The following is a 14,085-nucleotide window of genomic DNA, read 5'->3' as shown; positions in this document are numbered from 1 at the left end:
TAGAATTGATAATGTACATATGTATGTATGTATGTATACTATTTTTCGACTGCACCCAGTACGATCAACAAGTGCTCAATTAAATAAACCTACAAAATGCACAGAGATACATGGCCACTTATGCCAGTTGAAATCTTCGGAAAATATAAAAAAGAACTGGTGCACTTCAACTCTAATATATATTTAGCCCAAATGTGATCAATGTATGTATCCCAATTGTACCTCTTATACAATAACTATTACTTTAATTATGTTTTGTTCAAGGTCAATAGTTAATTCCCACATAGGCACTGTATTTGTATTCATTATCCATTTACTTTTAATGTTTGTTATATATTGTATTAAATAATTAGTTGTCTTCTCTAACCACATGTTCTAATTGTCATTTTAGCTATTGTATTTTATACTTTGTTATTTGTTATTTTTTTGTTTCTGCTATATTTTCTTTTAACATTTTTAGTATATTATTATAACAGATTATATTGTAACTTCACATTACATACATGCATTATTCAGTTTCGCATGGAGTATGTACACTTTTTTTAAAATAAACTCCTCCTGTATAAGGTTACTATGGAAGAGAAATGTATATATATATATATATATTTTGGAATGATATTTTACTTCTAAGGCGAAATAAAATCAAAAACTATACACTGCTACCATGAACAGGACAAAAACATTGGACAATAAAACATGAGTATTGTAAAAATATAAAAAAAGTTAATTAATATCAATAATATAGAGAAAATATTATTATTTTGAAGATAAAAGAAAAAGCATACATTTTATTTGTAAAAAATTATGATTAATTCCATAAGTTTTAAATAAAGGGTTATAAGATGTATTCATTACCATTTTAATGCATTATATTGATAAATAACATTTATTGTGTTGTGGCCAATATATGGTCAAATAATTGATTATTTAACACATGGTTGCTATTATGTTAAAAAAAAGATAATCTACTGTCTGTTGTTATTATTTATAAGACAGACATAAAAATGACACCTTGGAATCATTGTGTGTATATAAACCTGCTCAAGCGTCTCTTCTCACTACGCAGTCTGGCCATATCCGTCATCTCAATCACTTTTCACCCCGGCAGGTGGACTACAATGTAAGTTGGCTCATTCACCATGAGTACTCTCTTTCAAACCTACCTCCACGAGGACATAAACAACCTACCCATCAACCACCCACGGTGATATAAAGAAACTTTTTTTCTCTATCTTTTGTTTAATCTTAATTCTAATTTTGTAATAGATATGTTAAGAGTTTAGTAAAGTTCCTTTTTTTTTTTTCAATATATAACATTAAAAAAATTTGGCAGTTCATTTCTTTTATTATCACTACTCTTCACAGTTGGGCTAGCAAAGATTCCTTTTGAAACCCTACCCTCCGTAACAGTATGTAAGGTGAATATTCATAATTTAGAGTTATAAATTTAAATATTTTAATAATTGCTAACTAAAGCAAAGTTTTCTCCTGACACCAGAACAAGGTCTATAGTGCAGTCTATATAAACCAAACACTGATTGTCATGCCTTTGTTTTAATAATATATACCAAAACTATGAACTTATAAAACTTAATATTTTACATGTATGAAGTAAATTAAGCTTTTAAAAATTCAAAAAGTAATTGACAATTATTTTTTTACATAAAGATATGATGATGGATAGTAAAAAAGAAAAAAATACTTTCATTTGTTAAAACAACTAAGCCAATGCCAGATATTGGAAGATGGAAGTGGTCAGTGTCTTCTCAAAACTTATGATAACAACACGTATTTTTTCAGATCAGAAAATTCATTTACTTTTAAAAATGTAAGAGGTGTCTTTCAACTAACTTATGAAAATTGTAAAAAGTCAAATTTAATAACTTTGAAAATATAAGAGAACTGTAAAATGGTGATTAAGTTATAAGTAATGATCATGCTTGAAAAACCTTTGGTTCGGAATTTTAGTTGTTTTTTTTATGAATAATTTTGTTTTTACAATGGCACTTGACAAGTTTATAAAATATTTAGAAGAGGGTTGCTGTAGTTGTTCTTCAGAACATATCTAATTCCAAAAAAGCTAGAATAAGCCTGGTACTAATTTTGTCCATCGGGCGCTCTCTCATGTGAACTAGTGAGTTTGGGATGGTTATGGAAAGATAAAATAATGTATTAGCTCCAACCGTTCCATCTCTGCTATCGTTATTAAATCCTTTAGCATGAAATGGGTAACCTTAGGGTGGTTTTGATTAAGTTTAACATCTGGAGATCAAATAAAATTAGAGTCTGATTGTGACATTCTTTTATAAGATAGTTTATTAATACTGCAACATTAGTCAGCAAAAAATGTTATATTACCATCATACACTTGTGGAATAACCAATGTTCCACCATCATTGTCTTCAAGTGCAGCTTCAACTCTATTGGTTCTGTAATATTTGTATAACAAAACCTTCTGTCCTAAGAGAGAAACATCACCACAAGAAGGAACTACTTGTGCACATCTAGGGAGACTATATCGCTTTAAAAATTGTCTGGGTGTTAGAGCTTCCTCACCATCTGAAACCAGTAGATATATCAATATTCATACATAATTATGTAGAAGTTAAAAATAGATATGTTAACAAAATAATAAAATATTCTTCAACCATTCTTTCACCTCAGGCAAAGAGCAATTATAGAAATATTGTAACAAAATAAGAATTTTTAAAAATATAAATGAGCAAACACGTTTAAATAATAAAAGTTTCAGTTGTTTAAGTATATAGGTGAAGAAAAAACAATTTATATATGTACTGATTAAGAAAGTCTTTTTATTTATAAACTTGCAGTGGTTCCACTCACTTATTTTAAAGTGAATCACAAGCCTGTCAGCAGAGTAAGTCTTGCTGATATCACATCAATCCACAGTGGTGATATTATTCTTTCAGACTGGCAAGTTCTTAAGGAGTATTATTTTATGCTTTTCTCCCTTTATATTGATAAATACGGCATCTGCACTTTAAAAACAAAAACCTTTCAGCTCACTTATGTAAGTTATTTTAACTCCCCTAACAGAGATACTTTAAAATCTTTCAGTTTAAATTTTTTATAAAAAAAAAAATTGTCATGTCTCTGTTTTTAAAGACCAAAAGGCTAGATTTAGGCTTCTGTGTCAAGCCACCAACTATTTGTAACTAATAATCTGATGGCTTTAAGATAAAGCAAATTTTTTCAGAGCAAATTTTTATTTTATTTATTATCTTCAGCTTCACTACTAATGTGGACCACTAGTGAAGCTCATCTTTTTATCAGATTCTGAAGACCTGAATCATCTTAAAGTTTCCTTGAATCATCTAAGAGTTCAGTATTTCTATTGACTTCTGTTTTGAAGTTAGAAATAATACCTCTTATCACTAAAGTTACCCTGATTAAGGAGAAGATTAACTCATATAAAAAGAATATTTTATATTAAATCCATTAAAATACCATTTATCTTATGATTCTGGTTTCAAGAAGTAGTAGAACCTTCTTCTTGTATTCACCCAATAATCTCTTCCCCTTAATAGTAGCACTTCAAGTAGAGGACCTTTTAGATCTCAGAATAAATAAAAAGGTAAGTTCATAATGTTGACAAATATCCTAAACTATTAGTTCTATAGTCCAGGAGCCCAATACAAAAAAGGGACTTATTTCAATGTTTGGCCATGTCAACATATCTGAAATGAAAAATGCACTTTTGTTTTCAAAATCACTGAAATATAAAATGGTGGCTGGGTGAATACAACATAGGCCATTGTCAGTGAAGGATTTAAGGCTTCTGGAGATGGTAAGGAAGGCCTGGGAACAAATACTGATTGACAACATTTTTCTTCTGCACTGGCTTGAGCAAGCATGAGCTCACTAATTTGTTGAATTCTGTTCCTGCCTCCTCATTAAATACCAGCTCTCCTGTGAATGTACATCTCTGATATATAATGGTATCATCTGCTTTCGGATAATATCTTTATTCTCAAGGGAGAGTGTTGTTGATCACAACTCCCCTTTGATACCCACAATTTTCTGAGGGTTTATAGCTTGACCAATCTTCATAAGCAACCTTTGGAAACTATTCATAATTCTTTCGCTAGAGTAATTGTCGTGCACTGAGACAACCTGATCATCCTCAAACCGGAGGAGGACCACAGATTCTTGGTCACTACTAAGGTTAGAACTAAATTTATTTAAAAATCTTGATCACAAAGCTCATAGTATAAATAATGAAAGGCTAAATTGAACTGTGAAAGTGACAGGAGCCCGCCCAGTATATTGGTTTGACTAGCTGAGTAGATTCCAACACCAATTTTGATATTCAGGAGAGCAGCAATCAGGTTTTTAAGCTCGGGTTACATCTTGCATCTACTGAGATAACAATGTATGTTCATGACCAATATTGATAAAAGCACCACGACTATGTCCATTAAAACCACCGTGCAATCATTTTTCTAACTGTGCTCTATCTTTTTATTAACCATTTATAATTAGATTATAAGACAGATAAACCTGTATGGAACATATACATAATAGATTTAAAATTTATAAATATACAGTAAATAAGGAAGTAAAAACGCTTTAATAGGTTAAAACAAAATAGATATGTTAAAAAATTATGAATTGGAAAGAAAGAAAAAACTGAATACTATTTGTATAAATAAATACATGCATGTGCCCAGTGTACATTTATTTTCACTCCTGGTGAAAAAAAAAAAAAAAAAAGCATCAACTGATTAGACCACAGCTGTAAACTTCAGTTAATAGCTGCTTCCTAATGAAGGCCCAAAATTAAGTTTTACTTATTTGTGTTCTTCAATGACTGTACCCCCAACCATCTAATCATTTAATACCATCGGTCAACTACTAACACATCAACAGACATTTATTAGATAATAGGGGAAAACTTTATCGAGATGTATTCTATGATAAACTACAATATTGACACAATTAATAAATCTTAATGGATTAAACATTTGAAACTCAGAAACAAAAAGTTAAAAAACTGTAAATTTAAAGTTTAAAATACATTTTAAAATTTTAACATTCTTACTATTGTGTGAATCGAGATTGAATTATCCTTTATTTCTAAGGGAAAATACTTATACAATATTTAATACTTATACAATATTTAATAATTATAAAAAGAAAAATTTAAATAACAAAGTTCCACAAAGAATTTTATTAAATGCTACTGCGAAATTACCAAATGGTTTTCAAATAATATTTAAGTTTTTTTTAGAGGTGGTGTACTTTTTTCTACTTTGCAGATCATTGTAGTTTTTTCCACAGATATAAAAAATTAAAACTTTCAGTACTCTTAATGAATAAATTCTTTGATTAAAGATTTGGAAGATTAACAAGTAACAGCGGAATCACTAAGTAAAAAAACAATAATAGTCAAACTGTAAAGTTGCGAGTTACAATCATAATAAATTAATCCACAGCGGTTTGATAGTATTACTGATTGAAATGATTTTACTAACAACAGTGGAATATATTTATATTTTTAGAATGAATTTATAAAAGTAAAAACATGATTTGTGTAGAGCTGTTTCAATTGGAAACAATATTGATAACAAAGATTATTTGAAATGAGTAATTATAAATTTATGAAAAGGAATGATTAGGAGTTTTATATGGACAATAGTCTTCCAATTTTATATCAAATCATACTAGCTTTTAGAAAGAATTTAATTCATTTGGCCTCCATAAAAATCATTTAAAGAAAAACGAAAACATACATACTTGTAAGTATACCAAAATATCTTTTATTTATGGGTTACTTAAACATTATCTGTTCTTACACAATTGAGAAAATAAATTTAAACAGACATAACAGTGCCTATCTTTTATATTTAATAGAGTGAATTTTATCCACATCAAATTGTTGAGCATTAATATTCAATACACTAAGGTTTTAAACATATTATTTTGATATTTAAAAAAAAAACTATTACTATTTACATCAATGTAAAACAGTTGTATTCATGAACAAGTAATTTATTAAAATATCATTCAATGCGATATTATGAATATTAACAATAGAAATCTCACCATTATTAGATGATACCGTCATTCCCAATTAAAATTTCTCTTATCTAAGGTCTTATTCAATTCATTGAATAACTTTCACTTTTACGTTGGAGGATACCGATCTGAACCGAACTTATCCGAATGACTGAATTTCATTCATGTCCAATTCGTTCTATATAATACTATGACCTATTTTGATATTAGATATTAGTTTAAATTTTAACAATCACCAATGTTATTAGTAAATAAACATTAGTTAGAAACTCAATAGTTTCCTCAAAAACTAACTCCGTATAAAGAATAATTCTTTTAATCAAATACACGACAAATTTTACTAATGCACTTCCGTTCGAATATTAGTTTCATTTTAGTATTTTAGAATTATATGATGAAAGCTTCACCCTGAAATATAGTTATCATTTAGTTTAAGTTTTAATTTTAGAAATTTATAAGGATGTAGCGTTTTTATTTGAGAAAGTTGTTGCTATTGATAATGGATAAAATTTAATGTATTTTTTGAAGTTATGATTAAATTTGCTAAGAAACAATCAAAATCTTATTTTTGGGATTATGACTTAATAAAAATTGATTCAAGTCTCATTTACATCTAAATACTAATTTTGAGCTAATTTACGATTATGAATAAATGGTATTGTGTTCACTAGTTATCCACAATGGAAAAAAGGGTTTTGAAGGATTTTAGTAAGGTGTTTAATTATTATAAGTGTAATTCCTTTGTATTCTTATATTCACAGAAAACTATCTGTTTTAGTTCAAAGTTTACAGAATCGAGTAATTGTGGCAGTAAGCCTTTCTGTGTTAAAATCCAAACCTGCCGATGTCACAGCTGAACAGTACGCGAAAAACATTCAGAAATTAGTGTTTGATAATTGGGTTAAGGTGAACAATTGAAATAGTGTTTTAACAATACTTTTTGAAAATTTTTAATATTATTGTTATTTCCTGTTCTCTTAGGTCAGTTATATTTCATCTCTGGAAAATAAAATTATTGAGTTTCAATATAAAAACATCTTTAAGGAAATAAATGAGGTATTAGGGTCCAAGGAAGATACCAATATGGTTTTAAATGCCAAGGAAGACGATGTTTTGTTTTTAAGTTCGTAGTCAATAGTAAATTCAACATCAGGTTACCCATCATTAACTATTTATTTACTAGTTGTCTACTAATTTTTAGAAGCAATCGGAGGATCATTTCCTGATTTGTCTTTAGTAGAAAATATACCAGATGAGCAAGATTTTGATGAGCAAGATTTTGATGAGCAAGATTTTGATGAGCAAGATTTTGATGAGCAAGATTTTGATGATCAAGATTCAGAAACTACACTAGAGGAGCAAGTTACTGGTGTTTATCCAGAACATTCACAAGCTGAATTGACTCAAAGTATTTACCCTCAAGGTGGGTTGGTTTGTATTCTGAAATAGATACTAATTAGCTTTTAAGTTAGTAGTAAAAAATCTAATGTTCAATTCATGTATCAATAGTTACTTTTTTTATGGTTATCAATTAATTTTTAGATATGCCAGATGAGGAAGATTTTAATGTTTATTCAGAAACTACACTAGAGGAGCAAGTTACTGGTGTTTATCCAGAACATGCACAAGCTGAATTGACTCAAAGTATTTACCCTCAAGGTGGGTTGGTTTGTATTCTGAAATAGATACTAATTAGCTTTTAAGTTAGTAGTCAAAAATCTAATGTTCAATTCATGTATCAATAGTTACTTTTTTTATGGTTATCAATTAATTTTTAGATATGCCAGATGAGCAAGATTTTGATGTTTATTCAGAAACTACACTAGAGGAGCAAGTTACTGGTGTTTATCCAGAACATGCTCAAGCTGAATTGACTCAAAGTATTTACCCTCAAGGTGGGTTGGTTTGTATTCTGAAATAGACACTAATTAGCTTTGAAGTTAGTAGTCAAAAATCTAATGTTCAATTCATGTATAAATAGTTACTTTTTTGATTGGTTATCAATTAATTTTTAGATATACCAGATGAGCAAGTTCCTGCGATTTATTCAGACATAACAACATATGATCAAGTTCCCAGTGTTTATCTAGCAGATTCACAGGATGAGTCCATTCTTAGTATTTACCCACAAAATGGGTCATTTCCTTGTTTGTGTTCAGGAACTGATATTAATTGGCTTTCAAGTTTGTAGTAAAAAATAAATTCAACATTAGATAATATATGAATAGTTACTTTTTTATTGGTAATCAATTAATTTTTAGGTATTCCAGACGAGCAAATTTCTGTTCTTAATACAGAAATTACAATATATGAGCAAGTTCCTGGTGTTCATCCAGAAGATACACATGATGAGTCGATTTTTAGTGTTTACCCGCAAAATAGGTCATGTCCTGATTTGGGTTCAGTAACTGATGCTAATTGGCTTTTAAGTTTGTAGTAAAAACTAAATTCAACATTATGTAATATATGAATATTTACCTTTTTTAATGGTTATCAATTAATTTTTAGATATACCACATGAGCAAGTACCTGGTTTTAATCAAGAAGATACACACGATAAGTTGATGTTTAATGTTTGCCAACAAAATGGGTCATTTCCTAGCTTTTGTTCAGAAGTAGATCCTAATTTGACTCTAAGTTAGTAATTACAAAATATTCAACATTAAGTTTTGTATCAATGGTTACTTATTTTCTGGTTATTAATCAAATAAATTAATTTTTAGATGCACTTAATAGACAATTACATGATTTGTATTTAGAAGATACACCATATGAGCAAGTTCCTGGTATTTATTCAGATATTACAACATATGAGAAAGTTACTGGTGTTTATCCAGAAGATACACAAGATGAGTCGATTCTTAGTGTTTTCTCACAAAATGGATTATTTGCTGATTTGTGTTCAGAAATGGATACTAATTTGACTTCAAGTTAGTAGTAAAAAAAAAATGTCAACAATTGATTATATATTAATAGTTACTTTTATCATTTATCAATTGATACTTATTTGTTGGTTATCAATTTTTTTTTTTTTTTTTTTTTTTACGCCTTTACAACCTGGTTGCAGGTATTGGCCGCCTGCAATCCTAATGATCTTGTGCTGCCACGATTCAGTTCTTGACTCTTCGTATTTTCAGCATTTCCCACCACACTATTCGACCATTATAGTTTTTGTCTCCCTCCCCTCTTGGTTCCATAAATTGCTTGTTTTAGCTCAATTTTTGGGATTTCTTCATTCCCCATTCTGGCGGTATATCCTTAATAACTCATGTGTCAATTTTATGTTTATGTTTTTGTTCTAGAAGAAATTTTTGGGCACTATGTTCCAATATCCCAAGTTCAAAATCCTATGGGACTTGCCGGGTCATTTCCTTTTATGACTGATAACATCTGAGGCTAGTTTAGGTTTCACAATAGTTGATGTTTCAGGGAGGGGGGATATCTACCCTCTCTCCATACCTTAGTCTGCTAATGGGTTGCCATTTCAATCAAAGCTGCATCCCCATTGGGGTCGGGTGCCTAGGGAAGGTTGCCCTAAGGTGCGTACTGCATTTGACCTTAAGTATTGTGTGCTGAAATTTGTAGTGTATATATGTTAAAGTACTGTTATCCCAATCTGATGGGCCATAGGGAGACTGTGGTACAGTGACTTTCTACTGCCACCACTTTCCTATACCACGATTATCAATTAATTTTTAGATACATGTGATGGACCATTTCTTGATTTGTTTTTAAAAGAAGATATAACACATGAGTGAGTTCCTGGTATTTATTCAAAAGATACACAGGATGAGTTGATTCCTAGTGTTTACTCACAAGATCGGTCATTTCCTGATTTGTGTTTAGAAATGGATGCTAATTTGGTTTTAAGTTAATAGTAAAACTTAAATTCAACATTAGATTATATATCAATAGTTATCTATTTGCTGGTTATCAATCAAATCAATTAATTTTTAGATAAACTTTATGAACCATTTCCTGATTTGTATTTAGAAGAAGATACACCATATGGGCAAGTTTCTGATGTTTATCTTGAAGATACATATGATGAGTTGATTCCTAGTGTTTACCCACAAGATGGGCCATTTCCTGATTTGTGTTTAGAAGAAGATACACCATATGAACAAGTTCCTGAAGTTTATCCAGAAGATACTAAGGATGAGTTGATTCCTAATGTTTACCCACAGGATGGTTCATTTTCTGATTTTTTTTCAGAAATAGATGCTAATATGGTTTTAAGTTAGTAGTAAAAAATAAATTCAACATTAGGTTAGATATCAATAGTTACTTATTTGGTGGTTACCTATTAATCATGATTATCAATTTATTTTTAGACACACTTGATGGACCATTTCCTGATGAGGAAGTTTCTGGTCTACATTCAGAAGAAACACACGACATGTCTATTTTTGGAATGTATTCCGAAAAAGATGTACAAAATGAGTTGAATACTGGTGTTTATTCACAAGATGGGTTATTTCCTAATTTGTGTTCAGAGAATGATACACATGACATGTTAACATCTGGTTTGTGTTCAGAAGATGAAACCCAAAATTTAGTTCCATTTGTGTGTTCAGAAGAATATTTGGATGAACATAATAATACAAATTTTAATTTTGATGATAATAATCAGATTGAAAATAATGTGTCATTTATGCAAGCAATGGTTCAGTTGAGGTTTCCTGTCTTTTCAAGTGATTGTGAAGCAGTGGATATTATTCATAATCTTCTGGATTATTTTATGAATAATGAAAAGTTGGTGAGTTTCTCATTTGCCAACTTTCAATGACTTCAAATGTGGTAGATCATTTGGTTCTTGAAACTCAGATATATTAAATTAACTTAACTTCTGAAAATCTATTTATATATAGTTTTGATAAAGAGTTTGTACTTTCTTTTAATCATTTCATTTTAATATTTTTCCAGCATAAGTATGACATCAAGAAGGCGATCAGTTATTCTAATGAATCTGCTGACTTAAAGATTGAAGAGATTAAGTATGATGCTTTTCATCTCATTCTTTTCGTTTTGAAATATATAATTTTATTAGTGATCATGATTCATTTTGTAGGATAATAATTAATTCATCCAAAACAGATTATTTAATCAAGAAATGTTTAACCTCTATAATGGAATTTGCCTATAAAAGTATTCATAATGATGCTGATGCAATTTTCCTTTCATGGCATGGGTCACAGATCGAATATTTGTGTTCTATTCTCGAAGATGTATCATTTCATCATGTTTGCTCTGATTATTTATCAAAATTAATATTAAAAGTTTTAGATGATATATGGTCTTCAGAAGATTCTAGTAAGGTATGATTTTTAGAACTTTTGTTAGCTGTTAGATACGTCTATAAATTATGAATATTTCATATCTCTCTCACCATGTGTTACAAATTACTGTTATTGACACTTAATAGAATCTAATGCCGAAAGAACTATCTAATTGAATAATTAAAAAACATCTGTTTTTCTTTTTTGGAAAATTTGTTAAAGTCAAATAAGAATATGTCAGCTTTAGTTAGAAAAGTAGGAATTGTAACTGGTAACATCTATCATTTGGTTTCAAGAAACATATAAAAAGAATAAAATATAGTGATTGTTTGCTGAACTGATTTGTTGGGTTGGGAGGAGGCTGCTATGGTGTGTACAAATGTTTTTTATTTGATCTATAAAAATTAAAACTTATTGCTGAAAGTTTAAAGGGAAAACTAATAATGTTAACATACATAACCATCGAAATTTGCAAAATTGATTTGAAGAAAATAATAATTTATGTTATTAATATAATAATATATGATAATTTTACTGCTCTGCTTAGTAAGAATCGTATCACAGTGTATTACTAACAAAAAAAATTGCATTTTAGTGAATTTCTAATAAGTAAACCTTTTGCTAGGATTACATATACTGCATCTCAAGGCATTAAAATTTAAAAATAAATTATATTGTATTTTTAGCAAATTTAAACTAAAAAAAAAATTGTTTCAACGATTACAGTGATGTGCATGTCTGAAAAATGACTTTTTCGAAAATAAAGTATTCTTACTAAGCAAGACATAACTGTAGAATAATAATTCTATTAATCATTTAGTATTCAAGAGGTAATAATGATTAGAATTATAGAACATAAATAAGTATATCATAGGAAATAAACGTATAAAATAAGGATTAGAAAATAATAAAAGATAATTTGTTTGAAATGTGATGAAGCCTAAATTATTAAAGTTGGGTAACAGAAAATTTATAGGTAAATATTTGGCTATTATAGATGCATTACTTAAGAGAGTTACTATTGAAGATATTTTTTTTTATTGAAAAAAAAAAGATTGGAGAAGTAATTTATTAGTTTACTTGGGCTTTAAATTTTATTAATTGGTCAAATAAACAAAACTAATATGAATTAAATATGATAGAATTGAATTGAAAAAACTTTATTCTTGGACTAGACCCCTCAAGAGTAAAAAAAAATTACTAATAAAAAGAAAACATATCTAGCTATAAAATAATAAATAAAAAATATATATATAAAGTTACTGCCTGAGTCAGCTGTTACTTCGTTGTCAGCTGACTGAGATCAGCTGTTTCTCTCTTTCATATATATATATATTTTTATAATGTATATATATATATATATGTACCGAACCTAATAAAGCCAATCTTTTACAGCAGTCCTAGTATGTATATATACAGTATTTATATAACACACACACATATATATTTATATATATCTAAAATGTATATATAGAATGTGTATATATGTAATAGAATAATAGAATATATATATGTATGTTTGTGTATTTTTTTTTCTCCTCTGTAGTAAACCCTAAAGAAGAGGCGTATATTTTAAATAATTTGTGTATACACCATGCAAAAAACATATAGTGTTAGTACAAAATTATTACAATGTTGTTACAATATTATGTACAATACAATAGAGAGAGAAATACAATAAAAAGAAGAATACAATATAAAATATTATAGAATATAATAGAAAGAAAATAACACAAAAGGAGAAGTGAGAGTTGTTTTATATTTGCTTGTTGCTCCACACATTGACAGGTCAGGTCTATGTTGGAGATGAACTCTTTAAGTTGTTTCTTGTATTTGTTATACAATATTGGTTCGGGTAGAGGCCATGAGTTCCCTTGTTGTAGAGATGATTTCAACAAATTATATCTTTTGTTATTTATGTAACAGTTGTATAATATATGTTGTATGTATATATGTGTCTGAGTTTTGTAAGTGAAATCTCTTTAAGTATTGGTTAGTCAGTCCATATTCTGTAAGAAATTGAGTCAGTTCGTAAAGGGTGCTTTTTGGTTATGTTTTAGTTTTGTGAGGTAATGTTTGAAATGTATTGGGTTGTAAAATAAGTTCGTAGCATTTTTTACTGGTGATTTCAATAAAAACTTCAGTTTCTTGTAAATATTTTTAATCAATTATATATGACCCATTTTGTTCTATTATATGTTGCTATCTTTTAGGTAATTTTCTAATTCTGTCCTCCCAGAACTTCTCTGATGTTTGCGCAATGAACTGCTCTATGTGTGTTTTCCAGTCCTCATGCGAATTAAAATGTTTCCCATTAAGAGAGTTTTGAAGGGCCCAAAATAAGTGAAAATCTGTTGGGGCAAGGTCTAGTGAATAGGGTGAGTGGGGGATCACATCCCAGCCAAACTCTAATTTCTGTCAGGTCTGCAAAGACACGTGAGGACGGGCATTATCGTGATGGAAAACTATGCCTATGCGATTATGAGATACAAATGATTTGAGACACTTACATGAGATATGTTAAGCGTTTATATGATGTCCAGTGTAGTGAGGGTTGTCTGTGACCAATGTTTGAATTTGGTCATCATCAACAGTTAAAAGGCAACCTTAGCGCTTTGCATCGTTCTGGTTCTGAACCGAGCAAACTACTTACAGACAGTGCTTTCTCCTAAGGCATCATAACCATACACACTGCAAAGTTTCTTATCCATCTGTGCAGCGGATTTTCCTTTTCGGAAATAAAATCATTAATTGACGAAAATTCATT

The 14,085-nt window shown here is 29.2% G+C and overlaps 2 protein-coding genes across 4 annotated transcripts in view; one reads left to right on the top strand and one right to left on the bottom strand.

Annotated features, from left to right (window-relative positions):
• B4 overlaps positions 1 to 6,168 on the bottom strand; it is a 25,254-nt gene extending 19,086 nt beyond the window's left edge. The window contains exons 1-2 of the mRNA XM_014424384.2: positions 6,067 to 6,168; positions 2,359 to 2,559 (exon numbers count right to left, since the gene is read on the bottom strand). Coding sequence (XP_014279870.1) covers positions 2,359 to 2,559; positions 6,067 to 6,088 — 223 coding nt within the window. The 5' untranslated portion in view covers positions 6,089 to 6,168. The remainder of the gene's footprint in view (positions 1 to 2,358; positions 2,560 to 6,066) is intronic.
• Positions 6,169 to 6,606: 438 nt separating this feature from the next.
• Positions 6,607 to 11,357, top strand: LOC106683118 (uncharacterized; the record flags this gene model as incomplete). Of its 3 annotated transcripts, XM_067051457.1 has the most annotated exon segments (13): positions 6,607 to 6,945; positions 7,021 to 7,162; positions 7,241 to 7,462; positions 7,582 to 7,698; positions 7,818 to 7,934; positions 8,055 to 8,222; positions 8,301 to 8,468; positions 8,548 to 8,676; positions 8,763 to 8,969; positions 9,997 to 10,278; positions 10,374 to 10,798; positions 10,966 to 11,036; positions 11,111 to 11,357. In XM_067051457.1, coding segments are annotated over 12 exon segments (2,193 nt in total), but the record flags the coding sequence as incomplete, so codon positions are not given.
• Positions 11,358 to 14,085: the final 2,728 nt, after the last annotated feature.

Source organism: Halyomorpha halys, unplaced genomic scaffold, assembly GCF_000696795.3.
Source record: "Halyomorpha halys isolate HHAL.00 unplaced genomic scaffold, Hhal_1.1 Scaffold468.1, whole genome shotgun sequence".
Taxonomy (NCBI): Eukaryota; Metazoa; Arthropoda; class Insecta; order Hemiptera; family Pentatomidae; genus Halyomorpha; species Halyomorpha halys.
This window is presented reverse-complemented; position numbering and strand designations above follow the sequence as displayed.